This window comes from Sebastes fasciatus, chromosome 2 (genome assembly GCF_043250625.1).
Source record: "Sebastes fasciatus isolate fSebFas1 chromosome 2, fSebFas1.pri, whole genome shotgun sequence".
NCBI lineage: Eukaryota > Metazoa > Chordata > Actinopteri > Perciformes > Sebastidae > Sebastes > Sebastes fasciatus.
Genome location: NC_133796.1, coordinates 31564878 through 31588154, shown reverse-complemented (window position 1 = coordinate 31588154; position 23277 = coordinate 31564878). Strand labels below are relative to the sequence as shown.

At 39.4% G+C, this 23277-nt stretch overlaps 2 protein-coding genes across 9 annotated transcripts in view; one reads left to right on the top strand and one right to left on the bottom strand.

The window, feature by feature from the left end:
* nhsb (Nance-Horan syndrome b (congenital cataracts and dental anomalies)) overlaps positions 1-9027 on the bottom strand; it is a 73398-nt gene extending 64371 nt beyond the window's left edge. For 3 of the 7 annotated variants that reach the window (XM_074619408.1, XM_074619433.1, XM_074619427.1), the window contains exon 1: positions 6476-9026. In XM_074619408.1, the coding sequence (XP_074475509.1) occupies positions 6476-6752 (277 nt within the window). In that variant the 5' untranslated portion in view covers positions 6753-9026. Of the gene's footprint in view, positions 1-6475 lie in introns of all 7 variants that reach the window. The other 4 variants (XM_074619442.1, XM_074619460.1, XM_074619418.1 and 1 more) reach the window with 2 other exon arrangements.
* ace2 (angiotensin I converting enzyme 2) overlaps positions 937-23277 on the top strand; it is a 27167-nt gene continuing 4826 nt past the window's right edge. The window contains exons 1-14 of one of the 2 annotated variants that reach the window (XM_074619483.1): positions 937-998; positions 13177-13343; positions 13430-13588; positions 13748-13841; positions 14663-14806; positions 15555-15670; positions 15797-15902; positions 16425-16522; positions 17090-17262; positions 17830-18056; positions 19706-19850; positions 20064-20162; positions 21120-21242; positions 21481-21656. In XM_074619483.1, coding sequence (XP_074475584.1) covers positions 13275-13343; positions 13430-13588; positions 13748-13841; positions 14663-14806; positions 15555-15670; positions 15797-15902; positions 16425-16522; positions 17090-17262; positions 17830-18056; positions 19706-19850; positions 20064-20162; positions 21120-21242; positions 21481-21656 — 1729 coding nt within the window. In that variant the 5' untranslated portion in view covers positions 937-998; positions 13177-13274. Of the gene's footprint in view, positions 999-12952; positions 13344-13429; positions 13589-13747; positions 13842-14662; positions 14807-15554; positions 15671-15796; positions 15903-16424; positions 16523-17089; positions 17263-17829; positions 18057-19705; positions 19851-20063; positions 20163-21119; positions 21243-21480; positions 21657-23277 lie in introns of those variants that run through there. The other variant, XM_074619480.1, reaches the window with a different exon arrangement.

The window sequence follows — 23277 nt, the reverse complement described above, 5'->3', positions numbered from 1 at the left end:
TGTTAGCAGAGTTTTATACGTGAGTAATTAATTGTAGCCTCATTTACGCAGCTAAACATAATGATATAATAAATAACAAGCCCAAATGATAAAACTGATGGATGCTATGTAAACTGTTATACTGACTTGGGAGCATTCACACGTTATTACAAGTTGGTTACCCCCCATTGCTAGCCTTGTAGTCACACCAGACATAAGGGAAATTAGGCCTAAATTTGCTATTTGTATCTTGGGTCGAGCATATTGTGTATATTTTTTGTGGTTCATTCATAACAAGTGAAAATAACAAACCGTATATAGCTCCTTTACAATTAGCTGAGTAGATTGTGTTTGTGTATGTCTGTATTGATATTATTTGGATGATTGCAGTCATTTTGCTACAAATTTGTTGATACCTCTGTACCTGTATTTGACAGTTAAGAGGTCGGTCTGTACAACATGACATGAACACGACATAAGCTCAGCTTAGAACAATCAATGGAGACAGGAAAACAAGACTAAGAGACTGCAGCCATGCTAGTGGCTCTTTGAGGCTGTACAGTGCTGTCAGCATGCTCACATGCTCACAATAATAATGCTAACATGATGATGTTAAGCAGGTATAATATTAACCATGTATGTTCACCATATTAGTTAGCGTTTGCTAATAAGCATGAAACACTACAGAGGCTGATGAGAAAGTCCTTATTTTTAGTATTTAGCGGTGAGATTGCAGAGCGTATAGGATTGCTATGGTTGTCGACGCGAAAAACGCGAATGGCCCTTTCTAGAGCCAGTTGTTGTAAGAGTAGAGTGTGCAGTCTGTGTGTATGTGGGAAGTGAGTGGTGAAGCAAGAGAGAGAGAGCGGCTGCGAGGGGGGCGAGTAATGTTATCGACTCCGGCCCAAGCAGGAAAAGCTAACCGTGTTTGGTTTGTCTGTTCTGGGTTACAGTTAAAACATGGCGGACTCCGTGGAGAGGACCCGCTCCCTATGAAGATATAAACGGCTCATTCTAAGGTACCTTATTTTCATGTGATTATACACTAAAGAAAACATACTTATTAATATTATATTCCATTTCTGCCAATAGTTCCCCCTAAATGTTACACACTGTTCCTTTAAGGGCTTTTTCAAACTTTATGCTTTAACTTTTATGCTTTCATGATAACAAGACCGGGAGTAAGATTGAAAGTTTGGACCGCTGATGAGAGGATGCACACAAAACAAACAGCTGTTGGTTTTTATTGGCACTTTTAGGAGCAGTCACGTTCACTTCTTGACCAACAACTTGCGTACAGAGGGGATTTATCAGAGCTTTCTGCTTCTGCTGGAGATATGATTGATGAGAGCAGTAAGACTGAAAAACCAGTGAGCTAAAAGAGGCTAAAAATCTGCTTAGATCTGGCTGATAATTCCCTGTGGGTTCATGCAAGCTGTGAGCGACCCCCCTCACGTTACACAGTCATTTGATTTCTTGTAAATGTAAAACATATTGATTGGTAGAGGTTTAAAGATGTGACATTTTGCCATGCTGCCTACACCCGCTCATGTGTTCGAAGCATCTTGTCCATCATTACTGTATGTCTTCATGTACAGTGCCTTTTTACTGTGTTTGGCTGCTTTCTCGTCATTCAGTCATTATATATGATATATGGTCCACCCTTACTATATTTATCTGTATATATATCAGACATATTCTTCGTCTGTATGACGAGGCTTTGTTTGATTTTGTTAATATCTCTGCCATATATGTTGTGAAGTACACCAGCGTATGTGCATGTCGGTGGTCAGATGGCTGTCTGCTGTTGTCCCCTCAGTGTCATCAAGTGCAACTTTTAACAGAAGGCGATGGTCAGTTTGTTATGCCGCTTGTTGTTCTTGTTGAATCCTCATGGTGTGTCAGAGACCTCTGCCATAGTGTCTAAGCCTAAAGGTCTTTATTCTCGAACCCATTTAGATGGTTAAAGCCTCAAAATAACACATATTCTATGCTTGTCTCAGTTGGACGGGAGTGTGTGTGTGTGGTTCCACCGCAAATTGACCGACTCTCCATTAACTGCTTAGTTGCCGGGCAAGTTGGGGAGAATTACAACATATAAGTACTGCACTTATTTATGTTTTAGTCTTTTATTTTCTGAAAATAGGAAGAGATTGGCTTCTGTCAGTGGCTGGTTTGCCAAGAGCTCTACATCAAAGTGCGTGGGATTAGATACTTAATACTTCAGTTTTTTATTTGTTTTTTGCGGTGTGGTGGCATTTATGTCAGCATTTGCTTTTAGCAATACATGACAGCATCAATATCTGCACTGTATATAACACTAACCACGAAAAAAAATAATATATAGGAAAAAGTAATGGTAGCACAGCTTTCTAAAGAAAGTTGCTGAAACAATTAGTCGACCAGTCAACCAGTTGATATACAGAAAAACAATCTGACAATATTTTGACAAACAATTAATCATCATTGTCACCTTAAAAGTAAAAAATGCCAGACGTTCTCTGGCTTCAGCCCCCCAAATATCAATACTTATAGTGTACTTATCTTTTGGCTTTGGGAAACTACAAACAGCATTCCTCACTTCCCTTCGAAATCCCACGAGCCAAACAATTAATGACAATTAATCAACAATGAAAATAATCATCAGCTTCAGCCCCAAATCAAATTATAGAGGCACAACCAAGATATCAATATTTGATTTAGTTTTGTGGTATGGGATCCCACCGCATGTTTGGTTTACCCTCAAGTATTAGGTCCAAAAAAAGAGACTGGTTGCCAGGTAAAATAAATGATCATTATATATATTTCTCTGTACCACTGCAATACAGTTTGGGACTTATATCAGCATTTGTGTCATTCAAAACTGAAAGGTGTTGACAGTTACCGCCATGTGTCAATGGATAGCTACTATTGTCACTACTGCTAGTGCCAACAGATGACTACTAGAACAGACTGTTTGAACCAGTTTTGATAAATGTCCAACACAACACATTGTTTTCCATGAATGTGACCGACACAAACTGTCTCAACACCATCTGAACACTGCCTACTGCCACGATCGGGATCAATCCAAGTTAGCACCATATTGACTGCCTTGAATCTTGATACACTCTACGATGAAGCGAGGAAACTCTGTTGTCACTGACATTCAATATCAGTCTGTGTGTGTACACACAGAGATATTCAGCTCCTCAGGGTTATTGCTGCCGTTTGAGAGCAAGAGGGAAGATAATAGCCCTTTTGAAAGCTGCATAAAAATAGCAAAACTTTGGTGGGCATCCAAGTGTGAGCATTGGTCTACAGAGGACTCAAACTCTCCCTGCAACCACGATGGAGTCCCGCACAGACAGCCGAAGAGTGTTTTCTCAGCTTACTCAGTCATTTTTTCTCGACAATGTGGTGAATGAAATATCTAATGTCCGAAATAGAGATGAAGGATGAATGAAGATCCCAGATTTTGATTTACCAAATGATTATGCTGGTAACTTGACTGACAAGAACAAATGTTGAGATTCACTGTGAAACACAACAAAGCCAAACAATGATAGCATGTCTATAAAGGCTATAGACTGTGTTCATCAGAGTCTTGGTCACAATCTGTGTCAGACCTCGGTTTGTGTGATGGATATTTGGTACTTGGTACTGTTATGACCATAGACTGTATATATAGATGGACGACGCGTCTCCACTTCCTACCACTGTACAAAAGTGAAGCCAAAATATCCGCAATACGGGAGCTGCCTTCTTGAGAATTTGACGTAATTTGGAGCCAGAGTCTGCGCAGTCATTATCGGGTGGCTGGAGCTGCGGTATCTAGGTCCCGCCCACACACCCGCCCAAGCCAATCACAAGCCAAGCACGGCCGCGGCTTGCTAGCGTGAGCCACCTAGCACCACGGTAGCTGTTTGTAACTAAAAGACACAACAACTAACCATAATATCTCTATAACTACATTTAGGATCAGATTGACATATGTGCTATTACACAGACTTGTGACGTATTATGGAAAGTTAAAGTTGCATCTCCTCTCTCGTAAATCCAGAGCCTCTGGCTGCCCGACTACTTCACTCAGAGCAGCTGTCAATCACAGCTGTCAATCATGACATTTCACCCCCTTTTCATAGCATCAAATAACTAATTAAAACCAAATTTATCAGAAAAATGAACTCGAACATGAAGGAACAATGAAAATACATCAGCGTGATAAGAACTACCTAAAATAACAGAAACATCTTTGGGAAAAAATTATTTGACTTTTTAGTTTCGTTCTTCATATCCCATCCGCTAACATAGAGGAGGCGGGTTTTATGACCTATACTGCAGCCAGCCACCAGGGGGCGATTGAGATGCTTTGGCTTCACTTTTGGGTCCATCATTACAGTCTATGGTTACGACCTAAATAGAAAAAAAAAAAAAAAACGCCATATACTGCCGGCACCAAAAAACTCAAAAGAGGAAGAGGAGGAGATTGTGCAGCCAGTTGAAGTAAGGGAGAAGAGGGCGACATAAAATTCCTGTTTTTAAAAGGGAGTTTGTGGTACATTTTTACCACTAGCATTATTTAGCCCGCCAGTGTGTTTTCTGCATCATTTTAAGCTTTATTCTGTTTGTAGTCACAGGTCACATTGTGAGTTCTACATTTGTGACACTGCCTGAGTTTTGGGTCAACAAAGATTTAAATTGGCCAAAAGTGGATTTGTCTAACGGCATGTTCTAAGACCACCTCCTTTTTGATTGACGCATTTTTCTCAGGGGTTTCAACTTTTGCCTGGGACAGCCCAGAATCACACAGTCTAAGGGGGATTTTAAACCTCTCAGATGGTTTCATTTGAATAGCCTAATATTTAGAGGCTTGAAATGGTAAAACTACAGCATTTCAGAAGAAAATTCTTAAAAATAATTTTGTATCAGAATTTTTTATTTTTTTATTTCCTACCCCTGCAACCCACCAGATTTATCTCACAAGTTCTTGCGTGAGCCGCACGATGACATTCTCGGGTTTGAGATTCACAAAACTCTTGGAAAAGCATGTACTAAGTGACACTCATCTTGTATGTCTTGACTGGCTGCAGGGACATCGAAGCACAATCCACTCAACAAATCAATATTACAGGCAGGTTTTCTGAGCACAACAGGTGTAACAGACAGACCGGTCTCTGGGTTTTTTAGCGTTGCTGGCAAATTTAAGGAGCTCAGAATAGTGAGATGTGAGTCGAGTTGTGTGGACGGAGACTTTTGGGGAGTGTTGTTCTGCACAAGGACTTCAGCGTAGAAATTCAAATGTCTGTCCCTTTCTGCTAGACATCTTATCTCACACAGTTTAATTCCAAGAGACGGCGTATAGTCTTCTACACCAGAGCCTCATTCATTCAGATCCACCGTAAACAGAGCGATACAGTAAGACTGTTTTATGTAAGACATCCTCCCTGACACATATGTGGTTGGGGGTTGGGGGGGTAAATCTAAAAGAGGGAGTTCATGAGCCTACACTAGCTTTAGGCCCCAAAATGCTCTTTGGTTTGTCCCAGATTATGATAACCTATACAGCAGAGATGAATCCCTGCCGCACAGAATTGGACTAAAAATCACCGAACGGGATCGTGTAAAATTCAAAAGCCTCATAGTGAAGGGACTGCAGAGGACATAAATAATACCCTGTACAGAACACGCTGTTACATTGAATCTCAGACACTCTCATTGATGCCGATCAGGCTGGTTTTTATTAATGCGATCCGTCCACAGCCGACACCTGAACATCTATCTAGTCATGATCAGGTCATGTTTACCCTGCAACATGCACATCTGGATTCATTATTGATGCTGTGTTGGTGCCGCTGCATGTGGAAAGGGTGGGTTTTTTGACGCACGGGGAGTCGCCTCTGAAAACACACTCACACACACACACACACACACACATTTATGCACACATCTCAAAACCCTTTTATAACACATTCTCGAGCTTGATTATATTCACATCCGGAATTAGAAGAGGCAACCTTTTTTTTTTTTATGGCATCTGAAAAACAGCGTCTGAACATGCTTCAGGTGTGCTGCTACCCGCAGTAACGAGACTGCGATGCTGAGCCAATGCAGCGGCAACACACGCCCCTCCACACACACACACACACACACACACACACACACTCGTCGTCGACGGACACACACATCCGAGTCTGGAACCGCCAAATGAATGAGCAGTCAACACATCCTGCTGCTGTGAAAATGCATCTAGATGTTGCTGGATGGTCAAATGTGCAAACGCAGCCGTGTGACACATTTCAATGGGGGGTGGTGGGGGGGATGAGAGCGTGGCCGCGTGCGTGCGTGCGTGCGTGCAGCTGGGTAAAAATACATTGTGAGGTGGGCTCCTCTTCGATGCATGAACATGTATTATATGAATGAATAAGATCACACATTGCTCAGGTGTACATCATGAGAGGGATTTTTTTTTTTTTTAGTAAGGTGGCACACATAGACTTGGTGGTGGTCTACTTACGCACTGCCTCCTTTTTAGGGTCTAGGGCACTGGCAGTCTGCTGGATCTGGCCTATTTTGTTCTGGAGGACCCAGACCCGCTGGTTGGTGCTGATGATGTCGTTCTCCAGCTCCTGAAATAAGGAGCAGGCGTGCCGGGCCAGGTCGGACAGCTGTCGCAAGGTCCGGGACAGAACCACGTTACTGATGGCACACAGGTCCTCGAACATCACACCTTCATCGGGGATCTGGTGCCTGCACAGAAGCTGCGGCTCCACAATCCTTTTGGCGAATGGCATTATTTATTATGCACGCCAGAAATAAGAGTAAAGTGTAAATTCCCACCCGCCTAGAAGAAGAAAAAGGGGGGAAAAAAGGTAGGGAACAAGACAACATCCAGATCTATAAATCCACGAGAAACCCCTGATGAGGAGGTTCGTTTCTGGGCCGACCCGCGCGTTATTTCCCCGGATCCCCGGGCGTCAATCCAAAGTTCCCAGATTCTCCTTGAGATCCTCCATCCTGCTGCTGGTTTCTGGGGGATCACTCACACTCCCCGCTCTCACACACACGCACACACATGCACACACATGCAGGACACAGCTAAGCCCAGGTCAGTCAGTGGTGTGAGGATGCGTGTTGAGTCTGTGATCATGGGTTGCCTCCGTGCGTCAAACCAGCCACAAGCGTAAAGGAAACACCTCGAAAACCTGTCAAAATAAGAGCCGAGGTATATGGGAATCCTAAGCAATGATGAAGAGGGGAGGGTCTGCACAATTGAGAAAAAATACACAAAACATAGGCATTGATAAATCCTAAAATGACACCATAAAGAATATATCGAAAAGGCCCACATTTATATATACGAACATCATTTTGTTTAATTTTCCATTTTATTTATTTATGTATTTATTTTATACATTTTGGAATTTATTTATCTTCATTTTGCATTTATTTTTGTATTTATTTTTAAATGCATTTATTTATTTATTCATTCCTCTATTTATGCACAAATTTCCCTTTGCATTTCCCCCCTTATTTATTTCCCCAAACTCATTTATTTCTATTTTCATTTCTTTATACATTTCTTTATGCATTTCTGCCTCATTATGCAAATGAGGGGGCTGTCACTCAACGTGTGTCATGGGGTCAGAGAATATGGGTTATGTGAGAAGGGTTCCAACTTCAACACTTGTTGTACATATTGTCAAATATGTAGAAAGGTATCCACATTGGGTTGCAATCTTGCAAAGTTGTAACCAGTAAGACTAAGACCACATTTTTTACAATGCAATTATAATTTGAATCCAAGTAGGCCTATCCCAGACTAGTGCATTAAATGTGCAGCAAAGAGGGAGATTATATCACTGTTTACAGGAATGTCCTGTTCCTGGCAAAGCACCACCTGCTGGCATTAGAACACAGTGTGACTTCAGTTACTGAGTAACTTAGAAATTACTATAATTCTGGATTAATGACATAGAAAATCCTCGCTGCTGCTATTTATCATTATTATACAATTTAAGGTCAATGGCTGCATATAATAGTTTTAAAATGGTGTTTTAAATGTGCTTGGCTTGCATGCTCAAAGCTGATTGACTGTTGCCCGACTGCAATATGTTTTGCTCTTCGTCAGCTACTGTTGTCGTCATTTGCTCACGGTTGGCAGAAGTTAGTACTTGGTGTGTAAATGTGTAATCTGTAAATATGAAACACTTTCCACAAATAAAAAAAAGATTTGTAAACTCACAAAAATATTTTGCAAATATAAAACAGATCTGCAAATACACAAATAATTCCACACATAAAAAAATATGTGAATACATTAAATTAATTTATAAATGAATGAAAAGCATTTGTAAACCTGACCTAACATTTACAACTATATAAATATCGTTTCACACTCAGTCTGCACGACCGAAGCTTTTATTTTTTAGGGCTGTCCTTGCTTTTCCGGTCTTATTGTGGTTGTTTTTCTGTGGATTGACGCAGCTTGTCTCTATGGCCTGAACAGTGTGCAGGCTGAGAGGATGAGAGAGGAGACTGAGGTAAAACCCGGAGATGTGGAGGTGTGTGGACAGGGATGTTTCTCATCATGTCAGGACACACTGACAGAGAGGAGCATTTTATTGCAAGACAAGAATTTATTGAGACTTTGCTATTTGACCCTTGTGTGGGTGTCTGTCTGGTAAAACTGAGGACTAAAACTATGAGACAAAAATCCATTCTAAATAGTTTTCAATATCAAACTATTGCATATGCTACCGCCTGGACCAATGGAGGTTCATATGGATATCATTTGCTCATAGGAGCAGACAACCAAGCTCAACTTCTACTTAAGAATTTATTTCAGGTTGTTAAAAAAGTCTAATCTATAGACTTTAATTAGCCAGTTTGATCTGGAAACTGTAATGAACTTGTTATCAGCATTTAATCCCTGGGGACCCCAGGCCTTCTTTACCGGCACAAAAAACATACTTAACATTGTTTTATCACCTTCATAGGATACTTCATATGGAGGACGGAACCTGCCAAAATAAAAAAATGAATGAATAAATAAATAAATGACTCGATAAATAAATAAATAAATAAATATGCCATTAAATGTAGCAAAATTGATATTTCTGTTTTAATTTGCTTCTTTATTTATTTATCTTTGTATTAATTCCCTTATTTATTTACTTTTCTGTTTAATTTTCCCTTTTATTTATTCATGTATTTATTTTGTACATTTTGAAATTTATTTATCTTAATTTTTGCATTTATTTTTATTTATTTATTTATTTTTGTATTTATTTATTTATTTTTAAATACTTTTATTTATTTATTCATTCCTTTATTTATGCACACATTTCCATTTGCATTTCACCCCTTATTTTATTTCCCCAAACTTATTTATTTCTATTTTCTTTTCTTTATACATTTCTTTATGCATTTCTGCCTCCTTATGCAAATGAGTGTGCTGTCACTCAATGTGTGTCATGGGGTCAGAGCATATGGGTTATGTGGGAAGGGTTACAACTCCAACACTTTTTGTACATATTGTCAAATATGTAGAAAAGTATCCACATTTGGTTGCAATCTAAAGTTGTAACCAGTAAGACTAAGCCCACATTTTTACAATATATTTGACACCATGCAATTATAATTTGAATCCAAGTAGCCCTATCCCAGACTAGTGCATTAAATGTGCAGCAAAGAGGGAGATTATATCACTGTTTACAGGAATGTCCTGTTCCTGGCAAAGCACCACCTGCTGGCATCAGAACACAGTGTGACTTCAGTTACTGAGTAACTTAGAAATTATTATAATTCTGGATTAATGACATAGAAAATCCTTGCTGCTGATATTTATCATTATTATACCATTTAAGGTCAATGGCTGCATATAATAGTTTTAAAATGGTGTTTTAAATATGCTTGGCTTGCATGCTCAAAGCTGATTGACTGTTGCCCGACTGCAATATGTTTTGCTCTTCGTCAGCTACTGTTGTCGTCATTTGCTCACGGTTGGCAGAAGTTAGTACTTGGTGTGTAAATGTGTAATCTGTAAATATGAAACACCTTCCACAAATAATTTGTAAATAATTTGTAAACTCACAAAAATAGTTTGCAAATATAAAACAGATCTGCAAATACACAAACAATTCCACACATTAAAAAATATCTGTGAATACATTAAATCAATTTATAAATGAATGAAAAGCATTTGTGAACCTGACCTAACATTTAAAACTTTCAAACAGACATTTGTGAATCCAGTTTTTATTTGTGTATTGAAAAGGCATTTGTGGATCTCAATGCAGATTCGCATTTTACACACACAGTTTTGAGACAAGTTGGGCGACTGTGGCTCAGAGGTTAGAGTAGGTCGTCCACCAATCGGAAAGTCGTTGGTTCGATCCCCGGCTGCTCCGGTCACATTTCGATGTGTCCTTGAGCACGAGACTTAACCCCAAAATGCTCCTGAAGGCATAGCCATCGATGTGTGAATGAGTATTTAGATCCTGATGGGCAAAGTTGGCACCTTGCATGGCAGCTTCTGCCACCTCTTCAATTCATTCTGTATTTGGGTCCAAACCTGCTTTCCTGAAATGTGGCAATTTTTATGGAAGATTCATGTTTTGTCTTTCGATAGCTTCCATGTCATGTAACTTAGTGTTTCTAAATCAATATCACAAATCAATACTATATTGACCTCTTTATATTGAATTTTACTGCTTCTTCTGTTTTATATGAATATTTTTATTGAAAATTAATGTCTTATCGTCAACATAAATATAGTGATGACGTCTTGACGGATTCTTCCATCGAATGCAGATACGTAGTACAATATTTTCTTTGTAATGTTTTAATTAATTTACTATAATAGTGTTAGAGCCAAAATAGGGTTTTTGTTATTGTGGTTGAATAAATGTAATTTATGGTGCTGTTAGATTGCTGCTAGACCGCCCCGTTAATACAGGTGTGGGCCTCCCTTTGTGTGCGGCAAGTGGGAGAGCAAATAGATTTTTGACGGCAGTGAAAATGTTTTTGAAAGGCTAAACACCAACAAATATGGATTGAATCAGAGTACTTTGTGAGATAAAACGTGAATTTTTGAAATGATTAAATCTATCTTTCTTTCAATAAATGTTGACTTTTGGATTTAACAACGAAATGTTGTAAATGTTTGGATCACACGAGTCGGAAACGATCCTACGCAGCCAGCACTGGAATCTAAATCTACAAATAGTACTTAGTACTTACTATTATTAACACTAATAATATTAATGTAGCCCAATCTATTAGACGATTTTATAAATTATCCAGTAAGTGTGTTATTATGATTGTAGTTATACATGTGTAAATCTCATTTTGACAACCTATTGTCTACGTTATGTACTTTTACGTGAGTAATATTAACTTGTTAAGTTAAGTAACCTTTTAAATGCAGGACTTTTTACTTGTAGCAGAGTATTTTTACACCATAATATTGCTACTGTTATTTAAGCAAAGCATCTGAAACTATCGCTAAGTACATTTAGTCAAGTACTGTACTTCAATTTCAAGTTACTTGTACTTTATGTGAGTATTTCCATTTTAATGCTACTTTATACTTCTACACCGCTACATTTCAGAGGCATATATTGTACTCTACTTTTTACTCAACTACATTTATTTGAGAGCTATAGTTATTTTGTCACTTACATTGGAACCACATTAAGAAGAGATTGCTTCACAGCTCATATGGACAGCAAGAACAATTACAGCAACTAATAATAATTTGAATGTACATATTGGCATGTACGTATTGTTTAACAGTCAGACAGACTAGAAAAATGTGAACCTATCCTTTAATGAACATGATAATACTGAGTATGTCCACAGGAAGGCACTGTGGCATCAAGTTAATGTTCCCAGGGATGTAAAACAGGTGCACTGCCTTTGAGAGGATTTGCTGCTCTGATAGAAACACCATCAATGAGGATAGTAATAAATAGATAAAATACAAAAACAAGCCTGAATCTGAGCACTAATGAGCGTCAAGCTAACAGATGAAATGGTAACCTGAGGTCAGAGTACTGGGAGATTTCTACGATACAAAACCAATTCTGATTCTGATGTCTTTATTTTATTGATGTTTTAGTAGGTTATTGATTAGTAGCAGAGAAAGAGTATTAAATAATCTTTTGCTGTATGTAATAAATCGAAATAATAAACCTTGCCCTCGTGGCTGATTTCTTATCAGTATTTAGGGCCTAACAGTGCGTGACTTGCATTTTATCTGTTGCTGGTAAATCCAGCGCCACCAGATAAGAAGGTTAGAGGCTCGTCTAAAGCTATTGTTTCCTGTTTCCTGTTTCCTTGACTTTTCTCCTCAAAGGCTCATGTTTGCTTAAGAAATGACACTTCAAAAAAACAATAGAAAAAACAACGAAACCAAGCTCATATGAGCAAAAACTTTATTTTTCACATGATTATAATAATAACTTTATTTATATTGAACTTGAAAACAAGGGATACAAAGTAAATAAATTCAAAAAGATAAAAATAACATCAAATAATTAAACAATTACAACAAATTCCATCATTTGAGAAAAAGACATAAGATAAAAAATGTGTTATAAGAAGAGATTTAAAAGAAGATATTGTCTTATATTCCAAAGGAGCAGTGAGTTGAAACAATTTCTTCCACGGTTTGCTCATCATTTAATGTTTTTTGGTGGTTTTAATGTACTATGAGGTGCCGATTGATTATTTTATATATGGTAATTTAGTCATTTGGTCATCCTGCTTTTTTACTTTTAATTTTATGCCAAAAGATTTTGATTTATGTTTTATCACTTTGACAGGCTGATGGGAAGCAGAGAGAAACCTTATCAAAAGAACGTATTTGCTCACTACGCAAATATAACTACCTGTTCACCAACAAGAAATTATGGGTGTATTTTGCGACTGATAATGTATCACAGTATGGACTTGGACTTGGACTTAGTATAACATAGACTCCCCCCTATATGTGCAGACAGCCCAGTGGCGTTCACTGTTCCTCCAACATCCTATCTGTAAATGAAAACTCAGATACACCCTCACCCTCATTATGGCTCTGCTGTCCAAAGGCCAAGGCAGCGCTGAAGGTTATTGAAACTGTATAACAGTACAGCGTCCCTCCTTCTCACAGTTAGTTTGTGTGTGTGGATGGAACTGAAGCAGCCAAGATGTCTGCTCGGGTTCTTTTAGCGTTGCTGACTGTGTGCTGCGCTGTTTCAGCTCAGACAGATCCGGAGAGTGAAGCGAAGGTGTTCCTGCAGAAGTTCGACGAGGAGGCCACTCGGCGTATGTACCAGTACTCGCTGGCATCATGGGCCTACAACACCAACATCACTCAGGAGAACTCAGACAAACTGGTAAGCATTCTTAAAATACAGACCGTGGAGCTACAGTAGATTGACCAATGCTCACAACAGTATCTGTCTCTTTTGATTCTACCCAGTCAGCAGAGGGACAAATTTGGGGCAAGTTCTACACCCAGATGTCGGAAGAGTCCCTGAAATTCCCCATTCACCAGATCAAGGATACAGAAATCAAATTACAGCTCATCTCCCTACAAGACAAAGGCTCTGGTGCTCTATCCCCGGATAAAGCTGCACATGTAAGACTTTTTGTCAAATGTCATTCTGTTATAGATATCTGTTTGCTTTAAAATGTCTTCTTCTCATGTTTGTAAAAGCTGCAAAGACACATCTTCTGGTCTACTTCCTCATTAACCTAAACATGTTATCCTTCTGTTTTCTTTTAAATCTACTTGTAGCTGAGTAAGGTCATGAGTGAGATGAGTACAATCTACAGCACGGCGACGGTGTGTCTCAGGGACGACCCCCTTAACTGCCAGACTTTGGAGCCAGGTACGACTCTGTTAATAAGGACCGGTCATGGCGACGTCGCTGCCTGCTACTGTCGGCCAAAGTCAGATAAAGCAGTTTATAATTAACATAGTCACTGAGACAATGGAGAATGTCTTTTATTAAAGTTTTTAAACAGAGGTTTTACCAAGATGTTATCCACTGTGGAAGTTATGTTGTCAACACTTTTATACTGTTAAGTTCTTTAATTTTGAGCAAAAAAGACATTTACATTATGTACATACATCAGTATTAACAATCTAGTCATATACTATATAGTTATATATCAGGTACAGGCCATTTTTCAGATAATACCTTTGCACATTTACTTCAGTAGGACTTTTAATGATTTTTACCTATTATAGAGTATTTTTAGAATGTTATACTTTTACACACCACTATCAAACGGTGGTGGAAGAAGTACTGAGACCGTTTACTTAAGGAAAAGCAGCAATACCACGATGTAAAAATACCCCATTACAAGTAAAAGTCCTGCATTCAAAATCTTACTTAAGTAAAAGGAGAAAAATACAAGTAGCAAAATGTATTTCAAGTATCAAAACTAAAAGTGTATATATACTTTTAATTTTTATACTTACATTTTGCTTTATTTATAATTGTAGTGAGGTAAAAGTACAATATTTCTCTCTGAAATGTGGAGTAGAAGTATCAGTTCTCGTAAAATAGCACATTACTTTACACCACTGCTATCATACTTTATTTAGTGCAAACTTTCTCCTTGATGATTTTTTTTTTTGCACATTTGATGAAAAAACAAACATTTATTCATTAGATCACTGACTTGCGTGTTCCTCTGTTTACAGTCCTGGAGGATGTAATGGCCAACAGCCAAAACTACGTTGAGCGTCTGCATGTGTGGGAGGGCTGGAGGAGAGAGGTGGGGAAGAGGATGAGGCCTCTCTACGAAGACTACGTGGATCTGAAGAATGAAGCTGCCAAACTAAACGGTGATACATCTCATAAATAACACATACTATTTTATGTGGATGTTTACTTGTGAGGATGTAGAATGTTTTTAATGAGTGAATAAGACAAGATAAGATAAGATAGACTTTATTGTCCCGAAGGAAATTTGTCTTGGACACGTACAGTACAGTACAGAATGACATGCTCTTGTTGATTACTTGTGGAAACTTAATATATATCAAATAACTACTACACTTTCATATAATCCAGTGGAAATACTTTGTTTTGAATATAAGACGAAGGAACTATATACTGTAGATATGAGCTTATACTCTAGATTGTAGATGGGACGAACAGTCCGTACAGTGATCATACATGACGTATCCTAACAAAGGCTTCTTGTAACACTGTTAACAAAGAGTGTGACCTAGCATGTCATAACTTCTAGTTAACTCATGTCAAAATTATTTATTTATAAATATATTATATTTATTCGCCGAGTACATACATACGCCGGTTTTATGCATCAAAAAAATAGGTGTGTATATAAATATATATAAAGCACCAATGACAATAAAATAAAAATGTCTCTGCACAAGTCAAGTGTTCTTTAAGTGTAATACTAGCAGTGCCATGGCTTACTTCTTCACGCAAAAGGGAGTCAGCTACAATTCTCCCAAAAAACTACAAACAAACCTCTGGTAATGACAGTTTCTGTAAACTGAAATGTGTCTGTCTTACACTTTCTTTCTCTCTTGACCTGTTCCTCTCTGACACACATTCTTCCAGGTTTTGAAGACTATGGAGCTTACTGGAGATATAACTATGAGACCATTGAGGAGGACGTTCAGTACAAGTACACCAGAGACGAGCTGATGGAAGATGTCCGTTCTGTATACAAAGAGGTACGTCTAATATCAGTGGATTGTATGTCTCGTGTTTCAGAGCATCTACATTAACGTGATTGGGAATGTACAGTTTGTTATTGACTGTGTGAAATAATTAACATTTATTGTTGTTGTCCTCCACAGATCCTGCCCTTGTACAAAGAGCTGCATGCCTACGTGAGAGCCAGGCTTACGGAGGTCTACAAAGGACACATTGATTCAGAAGGACCTCTGCCAGCCCACCTGCTGGGTATGTTTTGTTTTATTTCAACCAAAAAATAATAGATACATAAATGGCCAACATGTAACAGCTAATCTGTGCTATAACTCTTGCCTGCAACAGTAGAATAACATCATAATTTGCATTACAAAATGATCTTACAGTGCATTAAATGTCCAATATAAAGAATACAGTTTCAGAGCAGTCCAGACCTTGTTCATGGCTCCCTCTGTTGTCCAGCTGTGTGAATACCACTTTGTTTATGTTTGATTGAAGAGGAGCGAAAAGCAGAGTGACAGCTTGCAAAATGGGCTTTATATGTGAAGCTTCAAATTGCTTATGTTTTTGAGATTTGGTAAAGGCATAAATGTGACCTTCAGGAACATGTTATTTAGTGATATGCTTGGTTGTTTAAAGGTAACAATACAGGGAAAATGCAGCCTCCATCTTTGACTGTAACTACATCCATCTGACAAAGGTTTACTGTAGGAGGAACACCTCAGTGTCTACTTGGAGTACTTAGAGTGAAAACCTTTTCTGTTGATTGTTCAGGTGACATGTGGGGAAGATTCTGGACCAACCTGTACCCTCATTCAATCCCCTACCCTGATAAACAAGATATTGATGTCAGCAAAACTATGGTGGATAAGGTGCAGTACAATTTAGTTTAATCTTTTATTCTGTATTATTAAAGAGGACCTATTATGCTTGTGTGCCTTTTCTCTTTCCTTTAGTGTGTTATATAGTTTTTTGTGCATGTAAAAGGTCTGCAAAGTTACAAAGGCCAAAGTCCCCGCCAAAACACCCGAAACACTGCTCCTGAACTGCCTGAAACGACTTTGCTTGAAGTCCTGCCTTTTCTTCCGTAACGTGGTGATGTCACCAAGTAACACACTTTGCCTAACGGCTAGTTTGGCACGCCCTCAAACAAAGCTAGTTAGAGCGGAGCTGGAGCGGAGTCCGAAAAGTTAGGTTCAGCTGTCCAATCACAACAGTAGGTCAGCTGACCAATCAGAGCAGACTGGGCTTTTCACAGCATGTAAACATGTTCTAGTAGAAACCCAGAATACAAGTATGCACCTGAAAATAAGCAAAATAGGTCCTCTTTAAAATGTATACATCACAGTGCATACAGTGATAAAGAAATTAAACAAACGAGACATTAAAATCCTCTATCGGAGGTGAAACCGTCTATCAAATGTAAATTTGAATTTCAGGAATGGAGTGAGATTCGGCTTTTCGAAGAAGCAGAGAAGTTCTTCATGTCTGTGGGTCTGTACGAGATGTTCCCAAACTTCTGGAATAACTCCATGCTGGTGAAGCCTGATGACGGACGTAACGTGGTGTGTCACCCCACAGCCTGGGACATGGGGAACAGAGAGGACTTTAGGTAGGATAAAACCCACAGACATGCACATATTCATGCATACACAGCCACGGTGAAACAAGTATCAGAAAAAGAGCTATCTGACTCTCCGATAAGTTGCTGACTCTAAAATGAAATAAATTGTTCTCCAACAAATATATATGAGCAGCTTCTCCCCAAAAACCTCTGATTTTTTTTGCAGAGCGACTGATTAAGAGCGCATACTGTATATATTCAAACAGAAAGCAACTCTTTGTAAAAGTGATCTATAAGGTTTTGTGTGCTGTGTTGAGAAGAGTAATCTAACTGTAGATCAGTACATGAGAGCCATAAATATGAACTTTCTGGAACAATGATGTTGATTAATTTCTGAGTCATTCTTTCCTGCTGATAAAGATAACCAAAGTCTTTATGTTGTCGAAACATATTGAACAACATTGGGCTTCAGTGTTTTTCCCGTCTGACTCATCAGAAACATGTAACTGCACAGGCTGTTTTATTGGTACAGTATATCTGCTATCTGGCATCACGCCATGTCTGCATCACACATCATAACTGCTGACATTAACACTTCTCCTGTGATGTCTTCAGGATCAAGATGTGCACTACGGTCAACATGGACAACTTCCTCACAGTGCACCATGAGATGGGTCACAACCAGTACCAGATGGCTTACCGTAACCTGTCCTACCTCCTGAGGGACGGAGCCAACGAGGGTTTCCACGAGGCTGTCGGAGAAATCATGTCCCTCTCTGCTGCAACGCCCAAACACCTGCAGAGCCTTGCTCTCCTGCCGCCCGACTTCATTTATGATAATGGTACTACTGATGTAGATAACGCTGGCAATTATCAAACAAAAGAAACATGAAAGCTGCTATAATCAATACTCTCCGTTGGCCGGAAATGTAAATCAGGGTTGGCCCTCCTTCAGTCCAGAAGGACGTAATGCACCTGAAGCTGTTTGGTAACTGCCAAAAATGCCAGAAGAAGAATAGAGTGGTGCAGTGATGACATATTTTTGTTGGCCAACCAGGAAGTTAGCATCGACCTGGTTCCCTCGATAAAAAGCCAATGGGATTTTTCCCATTGGCTTTTGGATTATTGCAGAAAACAAGTTCTGTGACAAACAAACGTTTATGACACTTACACATTTTGTTACGTAAAATAATCTCCACAAATGAACACCACTTTTATGATTTTGAAGTGTGAATGCAATCACCAGAAGTAAAAAACTAACGTCAGGCTATAAACAAACTACAACACGGTCGCATGAACGCGAGTATAAACAAGGCTGTAAAGGCGGACGAGTCGGCGTGATGACGTTTAGTAGTCTCATTTAGCCACTTGTTAGATACCGACTTTTTTAAGACACATAAAAGCTTCAAAATTCACAAGTGGGATATTTATTGATGTATTTCATAGAACAAAATGTTAAAATCTCTTCAGCTTGTGTTAACCACAGACTTTATTTCAGGCATCTAACTAAAAACCCATTGACTTCCAGACGAGGGAACCGGAAGTGCTAAAATGCTAACTCATTTCCGGGTTTTAGGACCCATTCCTGCAGCACTCGATAACTTCTGCACTTAAGCAGTTTAGTTAGTGTGAGCTAACAGCTATCCAAGTTGTATCATCTTCACAGGCTCTCATTCACGCCGCTCCCTCACCGACACATCATTCAGTGGTTGAACTGATCGGGGATCAGATAAATGCTACAGCAGCTCGGAGCGCCTTGTTTTTGATCGTGTGTTGAAATCGCTGCAGTAGTTTTTCCTTGTTGCTTTAATGAGACAGAGTATAAAAGCTAATTTCAGCTTTGTTGATATTTTTTTGGTTTGATAAATTATTTTCTTAAAGAGCAATGAAATTATTTACCTGGCCTAAACCCATAGAAAACACCAAACAGGAGATACAATATGAAGAATATATAAAACGTTCTGAACAAACCAGAGCAGGTATGAGTAATGTGTCTCTTGGTTTCTGCCCTCGAATGGCATGTAGGATAAAAATAGCTTCAGCACCGTTGGGGCCACCACCACAGACCACGTCACACCCGCATTCACCGGTTTGCTCTGGTGAAACCAGATAATCAAGCAAAACATGACCTCTGAACAGGCTCCAGTATGTGCAAAACTCGGCTGCCAGGGTTCTCACCCGCACCAAGCCCTGGCAGCACATCACCCCCACCCTCATCCACCTCCACTGGCTCCCGGTCAAGTCCCGCATCACCTACAAAATCCTCCTCCTCACCTACAAATCCCTCAACGCCCTGGCTCCTCAGTATTTATCTGACCTCCTCCACCCTTAATCACAAAAATGTCCCCAAAAAGAATAATATATCTATAAAAATTGTGTTTCAGTGTCCTTTCTAAAAAAACTTCTAAAATGATGTTCAGACCAGAAACAGCTCTCCCTGACCCTTTTCAATTGCTATATCATTAACTGTTTTCTGTTTTTCGCCTGGCAGAAACGGAGATCAACTTCCTGCTGAAACAGGCGCTCACCATCGTGGCCACGCTGCCGTTCACCTACATGCTGGAGGAATGGAGGTGGCAGGTGTTTGCAGGGAACATCACCAAGGATAATTGGATGGAGCGCTGGTGGGACATGAAGTAAGCACAGACCTATATGATGCATCTGTAAATAAGCCACTTCATTTATGTAGCCTGGGGAAATTCACGGGTAAAATATGGTCATGATGACATCGAATGTGGACATACTGCAGGCAAGTATTGTTGCTTTTCATGTTGTGTTACCTCAGCGGCTACTTTACTGCGGTTACAGCATCAGCCTGCATCAGTGCTGACTCTCTGTTGTCCTCACAGGAGGGAGCTGGTGGGGGTGATGGAGCCAGTGCCGAGAGACGAGACCTACTGTGACCCACCCGCTCTGTTCCATGTATCTGGAGACTATTCTTTCATCAGGTAACATAAAAGCATAATGATAATAGTAATATAATAATAATTTGATCTGTTCAAAATGTACCTTAAAGGGAGATTTGTCAAGTATTTAATACTCTTATCAACATGGGAGTGGGAAAATATGCTGCTTTATACAAATGTATGTATATATTTATTATTGGAAATCAACTAACAACACAAAACTATGACAAATATTGTCCAGAAACCCTCACAGGTACTGCATTTAGTATAAAACAATATGCTCAAATCATAACATGGCAAACTGAAGCCCAACAGACAACAACAGCTGTCAGGGTGTCAGTGTGCTGACTTGACTATGACTTGCCCCAAACTTCATGTGATTATCATAAAGTGGGCATGTCTGTAAAGGGGAGACTCGTGGGTACCCATAGAACCCATTTACATTCACATATCTTGAGGTCAAAGGTCAAGGGACCCCTTAGAAAATGGCCATGCCAGTTTTTTCTCGCCAAAATTTGGTGTAAGTTTGGAGCGCTATTGTAGCCTCCTTCCCGACAAGCTAGTATGACCTGGTTGATACCAATGGATTCCTTAGATTTTTTTAGTTTCTAGTTTCATATGATGCCAGTATCTTCACTCTAGCTTTAAAACTGCATTAGTGCATTAAAGAAATTAGTGCCATTAAAACAAATTTGCGTTAACGCGTTATCATGTTCATTTTGACAGCCGTAGCTAGAACATATACATCTTTCGACTGATAATGTAAAAAGACATGCTTTGGATGTATTTGAGCTGTACTGTTGGTTGTGCCTGTTGGCTGCATAAGGCCGAAATAAAGAATTACACATTGTTGCAAGCAAGATGGAGTAGAATAATAGGGTCCAGACTGCAAACAATTGCCCCCATTCTGCTACTGTATAAGGCATTAACCATGTATGTGTGTGTGTGTGTGTGTGTGTGTGTGTGTGTGTGTGTGTTTGCTGCTGATTGTGAATACAGATACTTCACGAGAACCATCTACCAGTTTCAGTTCCAGAAAGCGCTCTGCGATGAGGCCGGCCATATAGGTGCCTTGTCTTCATGTGACATTACTGGTTCTACCGCAGCAGGAACCAAACTGAGGTACAGACGACGTCCTGTTCCTCTCTGAAGGCTGTCACACAATCAGATGTAGTTGTTTCGCTTATCCCTGTGAAAGAGCAATACATGTTCTATTCTATAGTCCATCTAACCATTTGAAATCAAAAGAGAGATAATGTCTCATTCCTGTTTTGCTGTAACACATTATATATTACACTATTGTGGTACACATGTATAAATGCAGCAGTCATTTATCATCGTCATCAATGTTTTCTCTTAGGAATATGTTAGAGCTGGGAAGGTCCCAGTCCTGGACCAGGGCTTTGCAGACGATATCTGGTGATGTTAAGATGGACGCCCGCCCGCTGTTGGACTATTTCCAAAAACTTCATGACTGGCTGAAGGTAGAGAACGAGAAACACGGCAGGACTGTAGGCTGGACGACAGCAAATCCATGTGAGTACAAAAGATACTTATTACCACTAAAATAACAATTTTATTAAAGTAATAATTTGACATTTTAGGTAATATGTTTATTTGCTTTTCTTGCTGAGAGTTATGGTATATGATATAATAAATATGATGCTACCGCCAACAGCTGGTTCGCTTCGCTAAGCACAAAGACTGGGAACAGGGGGGACCAGCTAGTCTGGCTCTGTACCAGCAACCATGAAGCTCACTAATTAACAAATCATATATCTTTTTAATTTGTACAAAAATGAAAGTGCCGTTTCTACACTTTGGTTTTTGTACGTACAAAGGAGATATAACATGTTAATTGGTGAGTTTTAGAGTTGCTGGTAGGTGGATTTTGTTACCTTTGGGCAGGCTAGCTGTTTCCCCTGTTTCCAGTCTTTGTTCTAAGCTAAGGTAACCATCTCGTGGTTAGAGCTTGAAATTCATTGTAAAGATATGAGAGGGGTATCGATTATCTCATCTCACTCTTGGCAAAGAAAGAAAATAACTGTATTTCCCCGTCATGCTTTGTTTCCTACACAGCAAACTGATCTGGGTTGAGTGTATACTCAGTCCATACTGCCATATCGTGTTGATGTAGCGTTGAAGTCCACAACAAACACAGTTAATTTAACAGTTTCTGATTGACCTGAAAAGCTGCACCAGAGGCATACAGTATAAACTGTATGAGTGGACAAACAACTCTTTCACCATTGGTGTCACTTCGGGTGAAACATTTGCTGTGCCACTTTACAAAGGGGCATGAAGTAAAAAGGAAATCCCTGAGGACATTTTTAAGGAAGTAGAAAAAGCACAGACTTAAGTCACTGCTGTTTTCATGACAAATATTTGCATGACCAAACCGCAGACATTTACTAGAGTGCGTATTTCTGAGTATTTCCTCAAGGAAAATGTGTGAGAATGCAACTTCTATTTTTTACTGTGTACTCCATGTGTCATGACTTAAGGCCTTTAGTCACCAGGGGAGTTTTTTCCCGTGCAATTTTTTCTTTTGAAATGTTATTTTTGTCATGAATACTTTCACACAGAATGTGAATATCATGTGGTGAAAAAGCAACCACATTTTTTTCCGGAACAAGGTCGATTTTTCTGAGCTTTTGCACCGCGAATAAAAAGGTGTCAACCAATCACGTTGTGCAGAACGGGTTGAGTTTGGCCTATATTTATATTCATATCAACTAGGAGGCTCCATAGTCTGAACCAAGACTGCAAACTTTATTACTCCTTTCAACCGTGACTAAGGCAGCACAGACCAGAACCAGATCAACACCTTTCACAATAAATGCGCTAGACATATAATATTCACACAGTATTTCGCTTTTCCTTGTTCTTTATTCGTCACACCACCGGTGTGTAAATGCCTTTATAAGCCAAAACAAAAGAAAAAGTGCTTCTGAACACTATGTCAAACACATGTCCAGGGTCACCTGTGTGCACCAAGTTGGACTGTACTACTGTACTGCCCGTTTAGGGCGTGCTCCTTCAGGGCGTGCCAGTTTAGGGCTGTTTGGAACGCATGCCAGTTCAGGCCCATCGCACCAGAAGTGTTGCTTGCAGCCTTGTTGAGAAACTCATCTCTCTCTGACTCCAGGGAAGTGAA